The 22,779-nt window shown below is 40.7% G+C and overlaps 1 protein-coding gene across 1 annotated transcript in view; it reads right to left on the bottom strand.

Annotated features, from left to right (window-relative positions):
• Positions 1–575: 575 nt before the first annotated feature.
• Positions 576–22,779, bottom strand: part of Spata17 (spermatogenesis associated 17) — a 174,577-nt gene continuing 152,373 nt past the window's right edge. The window contains 2 exon segments of the mRNA XM_028876740.2: positions 576–1,000; positions 4,711–4,793. Coding sequence (XP_028732573.1) covers positions 4,713–4,793 — 81 coding nt within the window. The 3' untranslated portion in view covers positions 576–1,000; positions 4,711–4,712.

Below are 22,779 nucleotides of genomic sequence, written 5' to 3'. Positions count from 1 at the left end.
AAAAACCTCAATAAAACTCACTGGCTCATCAAGCTGCATTGCGATGGTATCGTCAGGCTGGATTGCGATGGTATCCTTCCTTCCATCTCTTGTTGGTTCCCTGCCTGGGCTGAAAGAGGTTTGTCCATGTCTCTCAGGCATAGTGTCAAACTACAGACATGGAGGCATGGTTGGGATGTGTCATTATTTCTCTCAGGGAAGAACTTTCATGCTAACTAATTCCCTACTATCCATACTTCAATTCATGTGTCATCCTACTCACATGCTAGCTATTTTTAATTGCTGTCCAGTAACAAAGGAACTGAGACTAAAGCTGTTCATCGCTTGTAAGTAGAGTGATGGGGGTCAGAATATGGTCACTTCAATAGACCACTTATGACACTTTGAGTAGAAAGGCTATAGTTGTTACAGGTATTCTCAAAGGTGTTTGTCTCAAAAGGTAAATGAGGAAATCTGAAACACCTCCACACACCCACTACTACACACACCATATACTCCCATATACCCCCTTCACCCACATAAATACCACACATGACACATACATGTAACCTCCCCCACACAATACACACAAGCTGTAAAATGAATGTCATAGTTTATTGATCATATTGAGTCTGGCTTATTAGTAAATCTGATTAGTTCTTATAAGAGCCTCCTTTGTATTTTCCTTTCAAACTAGAAAGTCTTATAATGAACCAGAAATGGTTTTAAGCTTTTCTTCTGACACATGAGAAAGTGAGAGCAAGAGAAAGAACCGGAGTTGGGGGAGGAGGGTGGAGCAGGGGGAGAGGGGGAAGGAGGGGGATAGCAGGGGAGAGGAGGGAGGGAGGGAGGGGGCGCTCATGAGAGCACACAGAGGTGGAGGACTGAGATCAAAGTTGTTCATCAGCCACGTGGGTAGAGCCTGGACCTCTGGGCATGGTCATCTTCTGTCTGTGCTCCCTTCGTCTTCACTGCGTTTCCACGTGACATCCTCTCCCATTCTCTAAAACCCAGCAGCACACTGAGAGGAAAGAGCACTGTGTTAAAACCAGTTCTCACGCTCTCCACCAAGCGCTCTTAGCTTTAGCCCAGGCCCTGTCTAGGAAGCCAAGACCCTGCTTGGCTCTCTGACATTCTCACTTACTCTCCGGGCCCTCTGATGCCTCTGACAGCACATCCGGGTTAGCAATCTTGAAGACAGGTGTCACGAGTACATGCCATGTCTAACAATTATTGCCTCAGTCACTGAACAACACAGGAAACCCCTCCCCTGAGCTGATGGCTGAGTGACAAACAGAACCTTCAGTATGAAGACAGTTTCCCAGAGAGTGATACACAAGTGTCTTCACTTTGCTCTTTGCCAGCTCACTCTGTCTAAATTAAAAGTTACAAATCTGCTTTGTAATTTTTTTAGTGGCTTAAAATTTTAACCCCTAGCAGGCAAATGTGTAGCTTAACAGCTTGCTTATCATTCTTCCCTTATACAACTCATTTTCCTTACCCAGTTGCTAAAATATTGTTTCCTCTGTACAAAGACAATGGAAGTTTCCATTTTTTCTTTTCCCAACTCAGGTGTCAACTATACTTATTTTTCATTTTCAATTTTTGAGCCATTCATATACTGGAGGGGAAATAATGTACATTGCTTTTCCTGTCTAACCAATCATTTAATTAAAACTCATCTCATTTGACTTCCAAATGGAACCACATTTTAGCAGGAAGACAGGCTGGACCAAAGCCCATTCCAAAGAAGACTGGGGATATTCATCAAAACATAATGCAGGAAAACTCCCACACATTCCGCATGGGGCCTCATTCATAAATACAATGATCTCAGCTTTTTGTGACAATGTCTTTCCACTCTACTCATTAGAGACTTCCTGTCTGGGGGGTGGATGGGGCTGAAAAGACAGCACAACACCAACAGGGCCCAGCATATTCTGATTTAGGTGACCAGTTACAAAGGTAAATGAAAGAAATTAATAATATTGCTAATTCATAAATACTTAAAACACTAAGAGCAGTCATCAATCATTAATTTAAATTCTGCCACACATTTGTGTCATCTTTGCATTGCCCAGGCTTTTTAATTAGAACCAATGTGAAACATTTGTTTCTCTTGATCTTATCTTTCACCATAAATAATTTAGCAAGTATTTTATCTTCAGATAAAATAACTGTATCTTAAGTTACCATGATTAAGTAGATTGTAATGGCCTCATGTTTGTAATTGTAGAGGAGAACTATTAGGTCTTACTGGATAATTTGGTTTAACACTGCCTTTGTCTTATTAAATAAAAATTTAAAAATAAGTTGAGCCAGGCAGTGGTTGTGCACACCTTTAATCCCAGCACTCGGGAGGCAGAGGCAGGCAGATCTCTGTGAGTTCAAGGCCAGCCTGGTCCACAGAGCAAGATCCAGGACAGCCAGGACTACACAGTGAAACTCTGTCTCAAACAAACAAACAAACAAACAAACAAACAAACAAAAAAACAACCAAACAAACAAAAAATAAGTTGAAATATAAAGCAGAATCTGGGAAAAATTAAGTTAATGAAAAATCTTATCAGCCAGACATAGCCATCATTATCATTTCTGCAATATATAAATGTATATTCACATATTTAACATCAAAATGAGTATATAGAAATGTAGTTCAATAGATATTCAGGTATGTATGTACACACATAAATTGTTATGTAATCAAATTGCACAGTGGCTTCTAACATGGCCTCCTTAGAAACATAAGGTAGGTGCTTGGTCAGATTAGTAGGTAAAGATTTGTTAACACTTTTTATATCAGTATAGAATTACACCATATGTGCTCTCACTGAAGTTACTATATATTAATGAACATTTAAGTTGGTTCCAATATTTTTATTTAGTAATTTCCTCTGAATTAAAACATTTCATCCTAGAGGGAAGCTTCTTTAGTCTCAGGATGTTCTAAAGGAGGCTCCTTAAGACTCAAGGTGAAAACAACTCATAAGTGTCAGAAAGTCCCTGAAACCAAGCAGATTCACAAGGGCCCTCCCTACCCAAGGTTATATAAGTAAGAACTGCTGAGGAGAGTAGACTCTCTGTCCCACTGGGCTTCCTACAAGTCATGCAGAGAGCTCCAGGGCTGCATCTTTCATGAGTTGTCAGGTTGGAGTGGGCTCTCTGCAATGCAGGTGCTTTGAAGTGTCTACACTTCTGTAAGTAACTCCTTACTAGTACTCATAAACAATCCAATAAACTCACTGGATCACCAAGCTGGACTTTGGTGTGTGATCCCTTTTTTATATTATCACTTCCTTATCTGGCATGAATAGATGACTGCTCATGTCTCCCAGAAACAGTGTCACACAAGAAATATTCCTTTATAAAATCATTATATATAGGATTGATAAATCTTTGAATTAAAAGTTGCACACATATATGCAACATATTATGGCTCACAGATACATTAATAATATTCAATGGCAATGATACTTTAAACCTTTGACACAGTGCTCCTATTTGGTGATACATATATACATTTTTCTACTAATTCAGAACATTTTACATTTATTCCCATATATTCTATTGGAACAGTTAAGAGGTGAGTGTTGGTATCTGTCTTTAACATATTAACAACCAAATAGAGGTCTTCAGAGAGATATGTGGTAGAGGAAATATGAACACCAAATGTAGGGAAGGCTTTAATGTATGCTATGCTCTTCCCCAAAGAACAGTATGTTCCCTCAGCTGTTAGCTGAGAGGACACTGGGCAATTCTCACACTCATTTCTTATCCTTGACCTTTTCCTCCAACTGTATTTCATCTCATACCTGCTTAAGTTGTACAAAAGCTTACTACAAAAGCTGGGCAGTGGTGACATACACCTTTAATCCCAGCACTCAGGAGACAGAGGCCGGTGGGTCTCTGTGAGTTTGAGACCAGCCTGGTCTACAGAGTGAGTCCCAGGACAGCCAGGGCTATGCAGAGAAACCCTGTCTTGGAAAGAAGAAGAAGAAGAGGAGGAGGAGGAGGAGGAGGAGGAGGAGGAGAAGAAGAAAAGCACCTACCTTATGTTTCTAAGGAGGCCATGTTAGAAGCCACTGTGCAATTTGATTACATAACAATTTATGTGTGTACATGTGTACATACATACCTGAATATCTATTGAACTACATTTCTATATACACAATACAGTCTATGATCTTAGCTTGATTGCAATCATTTCTTTATTTGAAAACACCTTAGTGATAAATATAAGATCATCGAAAGCTCATTTGGCTCTTGAATTTCAGTCGTTTTTCTTTTTTCCTGTCTATCCTACTTTGATAATTGTCAGAGACCCTAGACTCTTTCTTATCCCCTGAGGCATCTGGTTCTTCAAATAAAGCACATATTAAATAAGTAAAGGAACTCTAACTATATTGTATTAATATAGTACTGAGAAACAGTTTAGCTTTTTGGATACCACTGGTATATTTTCAGGCACTGTGTAAATCTTTACTATGTCACTTAATTAGAAGATACCCGACTTCTGTTAGTTCTGTTTATGTATTTTTAGTCCATTTTAGAGAAGATATTTTGAAAATAAAATCAAGTGTTGAAAACCATCAGATTAGAATGAGGAGAATTTATGGAATTTTATCTTACATAAATATGATTATATTATTTTAAAGTACCTGACACTTCAGTCGGTCTCATTTGATTGTTTATTTAGTATATATTTTGAAGTACTCAGCAAAAAATGCATACCTTTATACAATTTGTCCAGCTTTCGAATATAATTTTCCATACTTTGAGAAGAGGTCAAAAGATGGTAGAACAGTCTGAAAATCCTAGAGGAAAGAGATTAGATTACCACAGAGACCCCACTGGTTCATACTGTTACCATTATCACATTATCACTCGGATTAACTTGAACTGTAAGGTAGATTTTTAACAACTGCACTCATGTTCCCCATCACGCCTTCACACACAATTAGTCGCTAAGATTTTTATCAGTTGAAAGCTTTCTTTAAATTCATACTAGTTTTTGTTTGTTTGTTTGTTTGTTTGCTTTGTTTTTTGAGACAAAGTCTCACTGCAGCCCCGACAGTCCTGGAAATCTTCACAGGCCAGGCTGCCCTCACACTTGTGTTAGTCTTCCTGTGCTTGCTTCCTGAGTTCTGGGCCAGCAGGCACACAGCACCATGGCTTGCAAACACAGTTTTTAATGTCTGTGGGTGGCACACACAGGCAGCTCTGAGCAGTGAGCTCAAGTTGGTGAGATTTAACCATCTGCTTTCAAGAAGTTTGCAACATGGTTGCCTTTTCCTTGGTTTTAGGTGGTGGGATTCTGTACTTGATTTTTGACCAAGTAAATGTTTGTTAACTGAATCCCTGAAAAGAGGAATGTGATGTGTCCACATAACTGTACCAGAGGTCAAGTGTGGAAGCATTGGACTTGGCTTTTCTTTAGAAGGCAGGTGGAGAAGAAGTAGTTTTTTGCTAGTAGTCAGACTAACAGCATTTGATTAAGAAATGAATGCTTCCACAGCATGTAGGCTAAACAAGTAAAGCTGCTAAAGAGAGAGCTCCTAAACCAACCCTGAATACTGTGAAGGAATGATCAGACTACGTAGAGGTTTAGTTCCTTCTTAAGAGTCTATTATTGGAGAAAATTCTGGCCCAAACTTTCTGGCCGAGGAAAGCCTAGGAGAGGGTCTCCATCCTTGACCTGGCTCCCAAGAGGGGCCACACTTCACAAGTCCACAAGGGGAAGCTTAAGAAGAACCCGTGGTATCCTGGTATGTCACCAGATATCTGCAGCGGGTCACCAGAGATCAATCTGACTCTGCCTTGAAACAGAGACTTCTAACCCTAAATATCTGTGTTGATGACTAAACTCAGGAAAACTTCTACACTGGTCATTCTGTGTTTGTCTTGCCTGTGCAACATGAAGGTGGTTACTGGTGCTGCTCCTGAGTGCAGAGAGAATGTGTGCAAAAGAAACTCAGAAACAACAACAAGAACAAGAACAAATGTGTGAGTCTGAAGAAATACTTCTCAGGCAGCACAGATTGGATGGACTGTGTACAATGGAGCTGGATTTCCCCGTGGGACTCAGCACCTACAGTCATGTTCCACATGTGTCGTGGTGGTAATGCAACTCCAGCCTACTGTTTGCAACACTCCAAGTGACATCTCAGACATGTTTACCAACAGCTAGTAATGCATGCAGCCATTCACCTTGAATCTATAAAGCTCTTTTGTCTGTGTGACACATGATAGTTAATTTTATGTTGGCAACTCAATGTGAATAGCTTCAATTTTGTAAGTGTATATAGCAATATTTTATTTAACCTTCAAAACAAATAGACCCATCCCATATGAAATGCTAAAGAGGAAAGAAATGTGATAGAGGTCAGAAATGTAGCTTTAGATATAAGGGGAAAATGAAATCATTAGTTTTTCTTATCCTTAATCTATCAGATAATAGTCTTTGTTATTAAATCATAGTAACAGCAATGTGATTGGTGACTACAGCTATGAATGGGGGAAGCAAATGATGTCAATGTGACATGTAAGGGTCTGGAGAGAGAAACTAGGGAAATCTATTAAAATATTTTAACTGTAAGCAATGAAGTGGTATTTGGAAGTAGATTCATTTGCTGTAAATATGTACTCCACACTCTGGAGCAACTGTAAGAAAATAGTTTGGGTACTGCAGCTGAGTGCTAATTAATTGCAGACATGCTAAATAAAGGGGAAAAACAAACTAAAACTAAATAAAGGGCAAGTGTAGTGAAGAAAAAAGTTACCATGGTGGTAGAGAGTGATCCAAACGCATTAATAATCATTTTAGATGGGCATGGTCTAATTGCCCCATAAGAGACAATGGAATCCTGAATAATATAGTTTAAAAACTTGCTTCAAGTATTAAACACAAATAGTGAATGTAAAGAGTCAGAGGAAGGAATACCACATTCACATTAGCCAAAAGAGAGCTGAAATAGCTATATTAATTTTGGATAAAACAGATTTCAGAATAAGGAAAATGACCAGGGATAATGAGAGCCATTAAAGAACGATAAAGGGGGGTCAAGTCTCCAAGAAGAGCTGTCAATCATTAATGTACATGTGCCTTGAGTCAGAGGGTCAACATACATGAGGCAAAAACTCATAGAACTGGTAAGGAGAAGTGGATGGAGTCACTATTGTACTTGGTAAATTCTGTCCCCCTTTATCAGTGACTGACAGATCCAGCAGGTAGAAAATCAACAAGGGTGTAATTGAACTGAACAGCACTGTCAATCAACTGGATGTAATTGACATCTATAGACTTTTTATCCCCCAGCAGCAGGGTGCACACACTCTCCTCAGATTCATATAGAAATGCCAAGATATACTACATACTGGACCATAAAACACTTTAACAAATTTAAAACCAACCACACAAGTAGTGCTTCAGAACAGAACAGATTTACACTGGAAATCAGTGCCAGATACATGGAAACCTCCAAATATTTGAAACTTAGTGCACTTCTGAAAAGGACACAAGTCAAAGACATCTAGGAGAAAAACCAAACCTAACTAAAAATGGAAATAAGCTTATGATGATGGAAGGCCCAACAACAGTGCATGGGAACAAGGGCAGCGAGGGCAGAGTAGAGGACAAGGCCTTCGACCAGTGACCCGAACTGCTTGAGGAAATTAGGAAGAGCACTCACAACCAAGCAAAGGAAGATAATCCGAGTAGAAATCAGGAAATCAGAAGTAGAGAACAGGGTTAGGGTGCCAGCTCAGCAGGTCGACTTCTTGCTCCTCCAGCATGCAGGCCAGAATCTGCACCCCTAGTATCACATAATCCCTGCACTCTGGAGGCAAAGACAGGGGAGCCCTGGGTGAAGACTAGCTGTAATTGGGGAGCCCCAGGTTCTTCAGTGACAGACCCTGTGATAAGAACAGGAGACAGAAACACGGCAGGCAGTTCTGATGTGAGGACCTTGAAAATGGGGAGTTGTTTCTGGTCCTTGGAACCAGCTCTGCCTTCTCCAGAACCTGGAAACATTCTTGTTTCTATCTGAAGTTCTGTCCTGTTGTGAGGCCAGAAATACCAAAACCGCTTAGGGGCCCTGTTTTGTGTTCTGGCTGTTCCCGCTTGTTCTCCTTTGATGTAACAACTCTAGAAACACAGTTGTGAGGAATGACCAGATGCTTCATTGGCCCAGGAAGGTGTGCCGGAAACTCCTGTGCAAACACAGGGATGAAGAGATGCACGGACACCTCGTGGATAGGACAACTGGAGTGACCAGCTCGGCCCATGCTGCAGCAGCGCAACAAGCTTTACAAACCCTCAGTCAGGACACACGGTCGGCCCTGTCTGGAACCTGCTCCTGCAGCTCTGCTTGCTTCCTCCTCTTGGGCTCTCACCCACAGCTAAACTCACTCCTCCATTGTCTGTGAGATTCATTCATTCATTCATTCATTCATTCATTCATGTATGTTTCCAAGACACAGGAACTGGAAGCCGCCGGCTGATGGTGACTTTGGGGGCTATTGATGATTCTGCACAGTAGCTTCTTAAGTCATGGTCTCCAGAGGCAAGAAAGCCTCCATTGCACTTAAATGCCCCCTGATAGTCTCCAAAATCACCGGCTTCAGTAAACCAAGTGAAAAGCAGTGAGGATGATGGATGCCCTGTGTCAATGTCAGACCTCCACAAGCATGTGCACATAAGTATATATGCACATGCACACACATATACCCACACATGTAAACAAACATACACATGCGAACATAACACACAAATACATATATGCTCATGAAATAAGGAAAGAGAAAAATTTAAAAAAAATCATCCACTTCCTTGAAAACATCAATAAAATTGGGCAACTGATAACCAGACTGAGCAAGAAAATAAATGAGAGAGAATATACAAAAAACTAGTGCCGGAAGGAAAGACAGACCTCGGACCCTGAGAGGACGATCAAGGAATACGATGAGAAGCCTAAAACTGGAAACCGAGTAACAGGTAAAATCACCCAGTACCCTGAAAGACACTGCCATAACTCACACTAGGATGAGCAGATAGTCCAGAGCAGCCTGTATCTATTTAAAATGGGCCATTTCATCTCTCTTTCAGTCGACCACAATGTGCCTCGTTAACTGAGGAATGGGGTTGTCTACCCTGCATCTTCATTCTGGAGATGAACAGGAGAAAGGAAGGTGCTCAGCACCCGCGTTTTCTCCTCTCAGTCCATCAGTGGTCAGATCCTGCTCATGGTCTACTTATCCTCTTTCAAAAGCCCGATGAAGTAAATCTCAGTGATGCTCTGCCAAGTTTAGAGCAATGTGATGAAAAAGAACTTTGATCACACCTCCCATGAGTAATTGTCTTTTAAACAGTACCCTGAACATACATATGCACATGTGTTTACATGTACAGATAAGATTGGCAATGACTATACTCAGAGGTTCTGGGCTTTTCTTCCTTAAGTCCTGTGATGCTCTTGTGTTCTTAATTTTGGACTTTTCTGAGTTGTGAATCTCCCCTTCCCTGTGCAGTCAGGTAGCAAGTGGGTCTGCGTGCATAGTGGACTGCGCTCTGTTCCACCACTGGTACCAGGACTTAGTCCTGCCTAGGGCCAGACAATAGACATTTATAGTCACGTGGATGAACATAGATTGGCCCACTGGGTCCTAGAGAAGAAAAATCTTGCAGAAACCCTTTCCTGCCTATCTTTTATTTTGTATTTCCCAGTTTCTCACAGCCTTACTGGTAACTGATTGCTAGCATTGTAGCAGAAGTAAAGCTTTGGTCTCAGGAAACCTCTGGTACTGATTCTAGGTTCCATACAAGTTGTTCCTGATGCAATAAAACAGTCACCCTGCTATCAGACACTATTTATTTGCGAGCTCAAGAAAACCACTTGCACAACACTCTTGTGGGGTCAGGCTAAACAGGGGTGGGGAATTGCTTTTCAGAAAAACAACCTCATCAAGAAAAACACTGGGGAGGGTGATTCTACATCCTGCCATGGCTGCTGCTTGCCAGAGCAGACAGCTTTTGCTATTAGGATGCCCAGCCAAACACAAATCATCCGCTGCCACAATGAGCTCCTTGGGACAATTTAGGAGTCTTTGGAACTGAATGGCTCTTTGAGTTGGAAAGCAGCCCAGGTTCATTTTCAAACCCAAGTCAAAATGACAAAGAGTGGATTTCCTGGGCCACTCACCCCAAAGTGTAGGAACCTTAGGTCAGCAGCTGCATGTTTATCTAGTTATTTAAGGCTTTTCAGCGGGCAGACACAGCTGAGCACATAACCAACCCATGTCCATGCTTGTCAGTGGAACATGCTGCCACACCAGGGACATAGCCTCGGATGTACAGTGAAAAAATCAAGTTAGGTACATACTGCTCAGCTTAAATGATTTTAATATATTTGGCTTTAAAACATCACAGAGATTTTTCTCTTAGAACTAAAAAAAAAAGGTAGATGATAAGGAATTTTGACTGAATGTTAAATGCTATTTTAGTGAAAATTATTTCCTGAATGAAACTCCAAATTCTCTTGCCAGCCAGCCTTCAGGACTCCCTCTGCTCCCTGAATGGGAGCTGATGGGGCGGCTTCAAACAGTACCTGATATGCTTCATACAAACTCAGCCTCAACAAACCTTCTGAGAGTGATCTGAGTTACTTGCTTTAGTTGACTTTAAAAACCATTAATTTTGGAGGCCACATGGCTGAGAAATTTATGATAAATTTCCTACTGGTTTTGGCGTAGGTGACAGTGCTGATGTGTACATGATGATGATAATGGTGGCCCACTTTACATTACAGGACTCCAAGGCTGCCTTTTGAGAAATCTGCAGGTCGTCACCTGGCCATGCACAGGTGTCGGTGAGTGACGCTACCATGAGGGCCCCGAGCTCCGGTCTCAGCAGGTCACACTAACTCCATTTGCTGACCACGAATGAAGAAGAGCTAGGAAGACCCGAGTACACACATGAAGACCACCAGTGATCTCCCTACAGTCCAGCGCACCCCTCTCCTCTTCTTCCTCTCTTCCTTCCTGGTATGTTGGCTTCCCATGTAGCCTTGTCTAGAACTCTGCTACCCAGCCTGGTCTCAAACTTTGGCTGCTGCTGTGTGCTTGACAAATGCTGGCACTGTGGCTGTGCCCACAAATCTAAACACCAAGGCTCTGCACTCCTGCAGAGATGCCTGTGAGGCTCGGGTGTCTAGTCTCCTCACAGGTGCCACCTTGTGAGCAAACTTCCCCCTTATAACACCCATGGTCTCAGTAACCGCCATACACCGCCTTTGGCAAAGGTGCTCAGTCAGCCAGGCTGTATCACACTCCTGTCACATGAGGAAGCTCTGAGATGACAGCATCTTCACAGTTTTATCCAAAGTGCACACACTGGGCAGCTGCTGTAGCTGAGGACGCTCCTCTCTGTTCACTTCAAGCTTCCTAGAAAACAGCTTTAAGTGTTCTATTCTTTGTATTCTCCTAAGTCCCCAGGACCTAGGATTTATCATGTCTTCTTTCAATGACACCACTTGTATATGCTTTGAAAAGATCAACTTTTAGATGTAAAAACTGATAACACATTGTCAACCTGAACCAAAACAAAACCAGACCTCCCCTGCATATTACTAATGCCCAGAGACTGCAGGTGACTCCAGGGGCTACCCAAAGGCTTTCTGGAGCCATAGACTCAGGAGCAGCTCTGTCTTGGAGCTCGGTGGACTCCTTAAAAGCTTTGTGATCTTACATAAGTCACAGAATCTCTGCCATGCATGTCACCTCTTAAAACTTGGAGGCTGATGCAGGAATCACACATTTGAGGCCACTCTGGGCTCTATAGACAGTTCCATGCCACTGTGTGCCAAATAGAGAGACATTGTCTCAACAAACAAAAGACAATGGAACCAGTGTCCAGCATATAGCAAGTACTTAGTCAGTGCCAGCTATTTTCAAAGACACTCTTAAGTGCACATACTTTTTAAAAGTAACTATGATGAATAGTTGTGGTGATAGTTTATTTGTACGGAAATGTGGTGATAATTTATTTGTATGTTAATAAATAAAGCTTGCCTGGAGATCAGTGTGAAAAAGCCAGCCATTTTAAGTAAACAAGAAGTCAGGCAGCACACGCCCTTGATCCCTTAGCAGGCAGGATCTCTGTGTGTTCAAAGTCACACTAGGGAACAGAGCCAAGCATGGAGACACACGCTTTTAATCCCAGTACCAACCATAGAGACCTGGAGGTCTGTACAGACAGACAGAAAGTAACAGAGCTGTGTAGGAAGAGGAAGTGAGATAGCTGGGCTAAGAGAGCCAATGAGAGGGCAGAAAAGCAAGGTATAGAAAGCCTGGGTAGACAGGACGTCGTGTCACTTTGGAAGCTGCAGAGTAAGTGAGGTGAGGTTGGCTGGTGGCTTTCCGAATTTCCTTGATCTCCCTAAGGTTTTAATTCTGGCTCTGTGCTTTTTATTTAATACAACCATTTAGAAAATCAGCTACATTTGGCACCCAACATTTACTTCAGAGAGAAAGATGGGCATTGAAGACACTCCATATGGAATTTATCTTCTTCTTGGCAAAAAATAGCCATTTGGGCAAGAAACTGTTCTTGCCTGGACTGCTTGACAAAATGTTGTATTGACTGGACATGCAGGACCCATAGGAAGGTGACCACTAAACTTTGCAAGGCAAGATGGTCCTTCAGGTTCTTGCTTCACAGAAGAAACTGCCAGACATTCTACAGGACACAGAGATCCTGCCTGCTAAGGGATTAAGGGCCTGTGCTGCCTGACTTCTTGTTTACTTAAAATGGCTGACCTTTTCACACTGATCTCCAGGCAAGCTTTATTTATTAACACACAAACAAAATATCACATTTCAGCACAAATAAAATATCACCACAAATAGTCTTACATAGTTGCTTTTCCAGGGTTCACTTATAATTGACTTAGGTCAATTGGGACATATCTAAACTGTAGGATTATGCATTTGAGTTGCTTCTCTGTTTTGAAGCATCTTTCTCCACAGCTTCACATATCACTGTCATTTAGCTCATCTGTCGATCTAGTTCTCATAGTCAGCTCCCCTTCATGTGTATGATCTTAGCTATAGATGAACTCTGGGGCATTGGCAGGCCAGAATGTGAATCAGCAGATAAGTGAGGGGGATTCTTGTTTGACAAACCTATTGTATAATGGGGTACAATAATAAAAATAAAAGGGGTACAAGATATAACAATGTATCAGAAGAAATAGATGTACATACAGAAATAGATGAATGCAGAGAAATATAGGTATAGATATTAATTTCATTGCAAATAAAACAAAATAAAACATTCAACTATATACTATGCTATAGTTAGGAAGGTTCATATCCTGCTCATTAATTTTTATTGCACAACTAATGATATCATGACAAGAGGTTCCAGGAACATAACCTGTGTATACAAAGATGGCAGCAGCTAAATAGAAGGAATGCTGTATGAAACTGGTACTTAAGGGAACATGTGGTATACACATGGTTCATCTACTGGAAAATATGCTGCAAAAATTTTCAGAGCTAATATCAGGATAGCTTCACAAGAACGAATTACAATGGGGAAAACAACAGATACTAACATTATAATATTCCTAAGTAAGTGTTTCCTTGTAGGAGAAAAACCAAATGCTTCTGTCTAACAAGGCTCCCTAAGGAAGTTCTCATCAAGGGCAGTACCCACTAAGAGCCAGGTGACATTTCATTTATACTTGTATTCCCAGGATTTATTTTAACACAATTGCTGGGCACAGAATGGGCTTGGTAAATACTTGGCCACAGACATGACTGAACAAATGCACACAGGGGCTTGGCCCTGCAGTCCTTTGTGGGTAGCACATCTTCAAGCCTGCCTTTCAACTTGCCTCTCTAGAAACATCATCAGAATTCCAGTGCCAACTCACACACTGACTGAAGCCTTTAGAATCCCAACTAGCAGATACAGCCTTGTATCCCTTCACAGATCTGATAACTTAGGTCTTAAAGTATTTGTAAGATATTATTAATCAATAGGGTTGGGTACACTAGCAAGAAGGAAGTATCAGACTCATTTGTCAGAGTTGCATGACCAGGACCTTTATCTGTCTTGTCTGTCTTCCTGTGCCATCATAGTGCTGAATACATTATGCATATGCAATTATACACAAATAAATCTCAACGAAATAGAAATGTAGGCCTTTTAAGTGTGACCCTACTTTGCAAGGAAGACAGTATCTACATTTGTCAGCAGTCAGGGTATTATGCCTTCAACGAGGACTTCATAGGACAAACAACTGCCACCCTGATCTAGACCCTTGACCAGCAAATCTACTACTCCTCACTTGTCCTCCCGAATCCAACGCTTACAATGCTTGCACGGCATGTGCAGGATCAGGACGCAAGCCCTAGAGTATAGCACTTGGATGGCTGAGTGCTTTGAACCAAAGGAAATGGGCTCAGAAGCAAGAGCCTTTTTACCTCTCTGGTCCACCTTAGGCAGTAGAACCCCACTTTCCAAGGCAGGCCATAACAGATCGAATCCTCCCCACCCATGCCAGTAATAAAATCTAGACATGATTCTAACTTCCTCTCATCTTTCTGTGGCAGCACTGGCCATGGAGAAATTCTCTGACCTACCGTGACCTACCAGTAATGTCAGATCCTAAGAAGATTGCCAGAAAGGGTCCTGCCCTCTACTCAAAAGAATAAATGTTATACAGAGAAGCTAAGAAAACACTGAGCAGATCACCCTTATGGGTTTCCCTCTCTGCTTTTTAAAAATTATATCACATAATTTTTTTCAAGCTCATTTCTACATGCTTATCTTTTCTTCATAGAACCCGAATATCAGAGCAGACTGTGCCCATGAGTGTTTAGAACTATAGTTTTAGTATTTGGTGTTCACGATGACCCTAGAGAACAGGACTCCTGCAGATAATGAGAGGTAGGGGTATACTCTAAGTCAGGTCAAGTTCTTTCATGACAAATTCATTGTGCATGAACTTGTAGATTCCAACAGAACATGGCAGATGCTGTGCCACCTTTGGTAAAAAGAATGCCAGACCAACCAATGAATAAACATGAACAAGTAAGATAAACTAATAATTTAAAATTTACACATAGACTGTAACTAATTCTTCACAAGTGATAGCCATAAATAGGATATTTCCTTATCCAAAATGTTGTAGATTGAAAATGCTTGGGGTTCTTTTCGGTGGGAAGGAATTTTGGAATAATTATATATATGTAACTCAGTGCAGATCTTGGTGATGGGTCAAAATACAAATCAGAAAGTCATTTCTATTTCACATGCACAGCACACACTTAGCTGAAGGTAATTTGATAAGCTGCTTTAATTCTGAGCATGAAATAAAATCTCATGTTGTGGAATTTTCTACTTGTGATGTCATATCATTCTCAGCAGAGTTTCAGAGTTCAGATTTTCAGATCAGGAAATAATCTATGTAGATTATAACTTGAAATTTAGTTTCAAAGGAAGTATTTTTCAAGTCAGGACAATTTGAGCTAAAAACAGGCTAACAGGTAAGTGAAACATTGATGAGCTGTATCTGTGTTCTCGGCTTGCCAAACCTGGATTCACACCAGACCTCAGAAATGATCATGTTTGCTAAGTTTATTTCTTTATGCTCCTATTAAAGGGTTGATTTTAAACACTCATTTATTTATTCATATAACCTTTAAAAAATGTATTAATCATGTGTCTGCATAATCCTTGGCAGTAAGAATATAGTAGTGATTAAGTCAGACAAAATTTCCTGTATCCATGGACTGGAAATTTCTAGAAAGAGGAGACAGATAAGAAGCAAATATGAGGCAGAAATAGGAGCAGACAGACAGGTTTGGTAAAGCATCTGCGACTTCCAATTAGCTCTCAGGGAGGTCACCTGAAGTATCTTCTGCCCAACCCTGAACATAGGAAGGAACCCTGCCATTCAAGAGCACAGCCACATACCAAGTGTATCACTGTAACAGTGTCATATCAAGGGACCAAAATCAAAGTACCCCAAAGATGGCATCTCTTGAGGTAAAAATTTTCAACTGAAACTTGTTAGTGTGCCTTTGATATTTGCAAGCTGTAGCTAGAGTTTCCCTGCCTTGCCCACAGTCAGGACAAATCTCTCTCACCTGCCAGTCCCACAGCCGCTCAGACCCAACCAAGTAAACACAGAGACTTATATTGCTTCAAACTGTATGGCCGTGGCAGGCTTCTTGCTAACTGTTCTTATATCTTAAATTAATCCATTTCCATAAATCTATACCTTGCCATGTGGCTGGTGGCTTACCGGCATCTTCACATGCTGCTTGTCATGGTGGTGGCTGGCAGTGTCTCTCTGCCTCAGCCTTCTGCTTCCCAGAATTCTCCTCTCTCCTTGTCCCACCTACTTCCTGCCTGGCCACTGGCCAATCAGTGTTTTATTTATTGACCAATCAGAGCAATTTGACATACAGACCATCCCACAGCAGCAAGGCAAAATACTAGTCCGTGTGCAGCCACAAGATTAACTGCCTCTGTAGAGCAGGCAGCGAGCTAGGGTACCTGGCCTTGCAAGCAGAGTTTTACACATGTCATTCCCAAGACAGTCACAGTCCAATCCTTCTGCTGCCAGCATCTAGCATATCTAGCATAGAGGGGCCAACAGGGGTGAATGAGTGCCACCCCCATCATTTCCAACCCTCATGGTGTTTTCATTCTCCCGAGTAGCACTGCCCGAGAAAGACATTGGGGAGTGAAGAGGGCTGCTGATAACGGTTATCTCTTTCCTTCACTGAGTCAAACAGTGTCTAACATCAAAAAGAAATTAGTTTGGAGGAAATTCAAATAGAATACTTGACATGTTGTCTGGGCAGCTGCGAATTTGTTTGGTGTGTGTGTGTGTGTGTGTGTGTGTGTGTGTGTGTGTGTATGTATGATATATGTGTATGCAGGTATATTTACCTGTAGACACACACAGAGGCCAGAGGGAGACGTCAGTAGAAGGGAATCAATAAGAAGTAGCCTTGTATTGCTCTCTGCCTACCTTATTTCCTTGAGACAAACTGTCCTTGAATCTGGAGCTCCCTGTTTTCAACTGTGCTGGCAACCAGCAAGCCACAGTGGTCCTCTGGCTCTCTGTCTTTCCCACTGCAGGGTTTACAAGCAGACACGGCCATGCTTGGCTTAAGACAAACAGAACAGAATAGAAGCATAGGTTCTGGGACTCTGACTTTGGGTCCTCATGCTTTCACAGCAAGTCACTCACAGTGCCATCTTTCTGTGGCTGCGGACACTGAGGGGAGAAGTAGCCCTCCTCTAAGAGGACACAGTTTCTTCTACTTTTCTGGAAACTGTTCAGGACTAAGTTTTGGTGATGAGATTTATTATTATTTGTTGGTTAGATGGAGGGCAGGCCTATGCACAGCACGTATCTTGTACATTTTCTAATTACCTTCTAAAAAGGCAAACATCCCTGAAACAATACGGTGGCTAATTTAAAAGGCAAAGCTAACTAAAAGGAAGGACAATTTTCTATGTATTTTAATGGCTTTAAAAGTGCAAATCTTACCCTTGGAAACAACTAGTCATCAACTCTTAAGAGAAAAAGCAATCCTGCCTCGCTTCATAAAAGCAGTTCATCTCCTTCTGCGCACAGGCTTCATCAAACAGTGCTTTTCACTTGTTGATTTGAATCTAGGCTATGCGACGCAGATGATAATGTGTGGTATAAAAATCAGGAAATTAGTCTCACAGTGGGGAGTCTACTAACGACGCTGTTTTAATCTTATCCTTCAAGCACTGGCAGAAAACATATTAATTGTGGTTTAATTTATGCAACAAATATTTCATTTTAATTATGCTTAATTTTTGTCAAGCTATAAAAATGTCAATAGTTCTGACAGTGTTTTCTTACAAGTTTTTTCAAATGAAAGAATTAAAATCAAGCACTGTTTCTAAAAGAGATTGGGAGAGAGTTCTAATTACTGCTTGTGTTTTTGAAAAATTGCCAGTCTAGTAACCCCAAAATAACATCTGGGAACATGTGAACCTGAAGCTTTATTACTCAATATTTATAATTCTTAATAATATACACGCATCATTTATATAATGGAATTCCCACTGCAAAATTTTTTATAATTATAGGATATCAATAATTGTCATTAATGGTGAATGTTCTCTATAGAAATGCTTCTGATAATTTCTCTCAGGAAAACTAAGATGAGAATAAGTGAACTGATTGCTACTGAGACAGGACATCTCTGAGGAAAAAGGATTTACCATCAGCAGAAGTGGAAAGCAACACATCCAACTACAAAAGGTGAATGGTTCAGTTTTAGTCAGTAAATGTTATTATGTCCTTAGTAGATACAGATCCACCCAAACATTAAGTCTTATACAAGAATTAGTACTTCCTCTATAAAAGCCTCCAGATATAAACTGAATTTCCTTGCCTATTGTAAATCTTTCTTTACATCTTTCTCACAGCCTTCTACACTTCTTGTTTTATGTCACAACAACTCCCCTTCAGTCTGATCTAACCTATCAGATGGGATGGTCCCTGGGTTAGTTCCAGGCCCTCTGTTCATAATTCTTCATTGGCTAGATTCAAATGTCCTTGTACAGGAAAGCCTATGGGGATAAACGCCTATAAAGTCTTCTACTTTTTCATTTATAATTATCATTTTTGTTATGTTATACATTATCATTTCAAAAGCCTTTATGTAAAAATGTGTAAACTTGCTGGGCGGTGGTGGCGCATGCCTTTAATCCCAGCACTCGGGAGGCAGAGCCAGGCGGATCTCTGTGAGTTCGAGGCCAGCCTGGACTACCAAGTGAGTCCCAGGAGAGGCGCAAAGCTAGAAACCCTGTCTCGAAAAGCCAAAAAAAAAAAAAAAAAAAAAAAAAATGTGTAAATTGTGTATTAAAATTATTCAATGGAAGGCTTAATTTTAACATTTAACTTTAAATTTAACATTGGCAGAGCAGTGAATTTTTTGTCCTGTTCCATCCTCTCAGAAATGCCTACTCTCAAATACAGAGTATTAACCAACACCTGATAAATTGCATCTATCTGGACACTAGAAGGCAGTAGGGAGCTCCAGTTATTACTGATGGTCAGCAAAGCCAGGGTGTGGCACCAAACCTCAGGTAAAGAAGAGAGAGACGTGGAGGGCACAGCTAACATCCCAACCTAGTCTTCCTTTTTGGAGGCAGAAGCGAAGAATAGGGTTCCTGGCAGCTGTATGTGAGGAACATATAACACAAGTTCCCTAGCTCCATCTCTGTGTTCTCTACAGAAACAGTCTCTCTTCCTTTGCCCCAGCTTCAAGAAGGTGGCAGTTCTCTAGAGGACAGAGGGCAGGGAGGACTTAGAGGCTCCCAGCCACCAGCAGGCAAGGGTAAGGCACACACAGTAGTACACCCTTATCTTGGGTTGTTTGGTAGTTTGTTATATACAGTTACCCATAGTCTTAAAAAAACAAATGAAAAATTCCAGAAGCATCTAATACAGGAGTTCTCAACCTTCCTAATGCTGTGGCCCTGTAATACAGTTACTCATGTTGTGGTGACCCCCAACCACAAAATTATTTCATTGCTACTTCATAACTGTAATTTTGCTACTATTATGAATCATAATGTAAATATGATATGCAGGATATCTGATATGCAAGTCCTGTGAAAGGGTCATTCTACCCCAAAGGGGTAATGAGCCACAGGTTGAGAACCACTGACCTAAAATGTTTTAAATAAATTTATTTTTATATATTGCTATAATGGTTCTATGTTAGCACTACTAGCTGTTAATCTCTTAACTGTCTCTAATTTTTTAACTTGTATATGTGTGTCTGCATGTATGTATGGGCATCACATTTGTACTGGAGCCTGTAGAGACCAGAAGAGGGGTTTGATCCTGTAGACCTGGAGTTAAAGGCAGTTGTGACCTGCCATTTAAGTGCTGAGAACTGAACCTGGATTCTCTGCAAGAGCAGCAAGTGCTCTTTACTATAGAGACATCTGTTATCTCGGATTTTTAAATCAAGCTTTACAGAAATAATTCCCTAAATATGTCACTTTGAACTCAAACTCAGAGCACTTGGGGCACGGTAAGCTCTGGGCTCAGATAGGAGAGATTTCTCTCAAGTTCACTGATCTCATACCGAAAGACAGTTTGCCAAAGAAGAGTACAGTTTCCCCTGGTCTTCTATGAAGCTAAGGAAAATTAAAATCATACCACAGAGGAAGAGAGTAAAAATCAAACATCCTTCCAGGCTTTGTCCCATTCATACTCCCCAAACAACTGCTCACTACGGCTCTGAAGTTGTCTACATTCCAAACTCCTCCTTACCCTGTAAAAGAATACTTGGGTCAAGCATCTGGCTTCCTTTGAGTTTCACAGTCTGTGCGCTCCTAGCAACACATGCACACCAACACATTTGTGTACCCCATCTCCTGCTACCTGCTGCTTGTCAGTTTTTTAGTAGCTGTAGTTATCAGACTTTAAGAGGGGCCATTTCAACTCCTCTTCGTATGTATGAAGAAAACCATTTGATATATAAGGTTCAGTACTATCCAAAGTTTCAAGCATATACTGAGGGTCACATGAAACACTATGTTTGGGTATGAAAAATGACCTACCTTGCTCCCAGTTAAACCACACACACACACAACACACACACACACACACACACACACACACACACACACAAACCAGCTATAACTTCCTTGTAGCTACCCATGATATGCATGTGTGTGTGTACACACACCTTTCCTCTAGCCCTGCTAAATGCACTCAACCTTCATCCCACACTAAGGTTGGGGCCCCTCACTGTTCCAATGAAGCAGTCTCAGTCTGTTGACATGAAACCTGTCTACTTCTCTGTCTTATTTTTTTCTTATATCTGGTGCTGAAACTCAGGACCCTTTTAGGGACCTCTGGTCAGAAAGCCTTCCTTCCCAGCTCCCAAGAGTCATTCCTTTGGGAGCACAGACAGCCTCTAGGCTCACTATATAGACTAAACATCCACTACTTCAATTTGAGACCTCTGGCCTTCTGTGGCTTCTGCCTCAGTGAGTAGTGTAAGTTCCCTTAGATGGAACTTCAATTCTTGGGGCTTGACATCAGTCCTCTGTTCTCTTCTGAATCATCCCCACCCATCTTCCTCTGACACTTCCTCTGACCTCTTCCTCCCAGACCCTCTGATCTCCAGGCTGAGAGACCTTTTGCCTTTTGATTGCTGCTGTTGACACATTTAATTTCTGCAGGTGATGAGAGATTGTCAGAAACAATTTAAAATTTAAAAATAATAACCTTACAGACATTAAAAGGAAATTGGTATTATTGAGTAAGTGTAGGCTGCTATTTATTAAGAAAGAGAAGGCATCTTAGTGATGACAGGCAAGCAGAAAATACAACTTCCTGGAAAAACTCCAAGTCTACTCCAAGAGCTGCTGAAGGAGGACAGACAACAGAAAGGAAAGACACACAAGGCACACATACACCCAAGGGTCATGTAGAGAGATCCATCTGTGACTATAATAGCTCTCGGAAAACACGTCTGAAAAGACAAAGCAAAGTAGTCAGGGAAAAACAACACAGGGGAATTGCCACAAGTCAGAAGGACAGGTAACAGGGGCTGACACTGAATTGAAACAACTTTTGACTTGAAGCTCCCTATCTGTGTTCTGTAAGACAAGACTCTCAGACACCAAAACTATGTTGCCAGCCCATAAAAGGCCCTGGGAAAAGGACAAGAGACATGAAGAAATGGTGTGAATGGGGAAGGCACAGTCTAATTCCAGAAAAGAAGAAGCCAAGGAAACAGAGCATGCAGAGCAGTTCTTGATGTAACAGGCCAACAGTGCCTACACATTGAAAACAATGCAAAGTATCAACACTTGTTTAGTCAAGACCTCTGACTATAGTCTAAGAAATATCGAGACCATGGTTTAAGAGATATACAGATAGATCAGGCAATAACATCTAACTTAGGTAGAAAACAAAACTATTCAACATGCTGGTGTCTTGTCCTTAGAGTCAAGTTTCATTTCTGTTTGATCACTTTTCACCAAACCACAACGTCCTTAAAAATGGATGCACTTTAAATATCATTTATACAAAATAATTACATTTATTTTAAAAGCTTAAATATATGGTCTTATATATTATATTATTTCAATCTAAAATCATATCTTCCTTTCTGAGCATGGTAGTTATGTTTTCTACAAGTAGATAAAGACTAAAACATATTAGAATGCAGAGACTCAACATAAATGAACACTTCTTTTATAATGCCAACTCTCTCTTCATGCACTGAGGAAATTACATGTGCATTTACTGGTTTATGTACAATTATTTAGTGTCTATTTTTGGATCAAAATTATTAAATATCTATTTTTTGTACTAGTGTCCTTTTCTCTGACTAAATTAAATTAAGAAAGCAATGGGAATCTTCTCAGAAGCTATTTCATACTTGGACACCCTTGAACTTTACTGAGTTTGAAGTAAAAGCACATGTAGGTAAAACACCTTGGTATTAGACACAAAGGATGCTTACCTGCTATTACTTCTTAAAGTATAACTTATTGAACAGCAAATAAATACAACCCCTCACTTATTCAGACTTCATAAATGAAAGACTGTCAAATACAAAAAGCATTGACACCTGAGGTACATGAAAATTTAATATAAATATTTAGTACATGACTATATTATTATTTTTTAACAATCTAGCATTTAAATATTGAGAGAATACAAAAATAAAATAATTAAATGATTGTTACCCTTTAAAATTCTGCTT

The sequence above is a fragment of the Peromyscus leucopus genome, chromosome 15 (assembly GCF_004664715.2).
Source record: "Peromyscus leucopus breed LL Stock chromosome 15, UCI_PerLeu_2.1, whole genome shotgun sequence".
Lineage (NCBI taxonomy): Eukaryota > Metazoa > Chordata > Mammalia > Rodentia > Cricetidae > Peromyscus > Peromyscus leucopus.
This window is presented reverse-complemented; position numbering and strand designations above follow the sequence as displayed.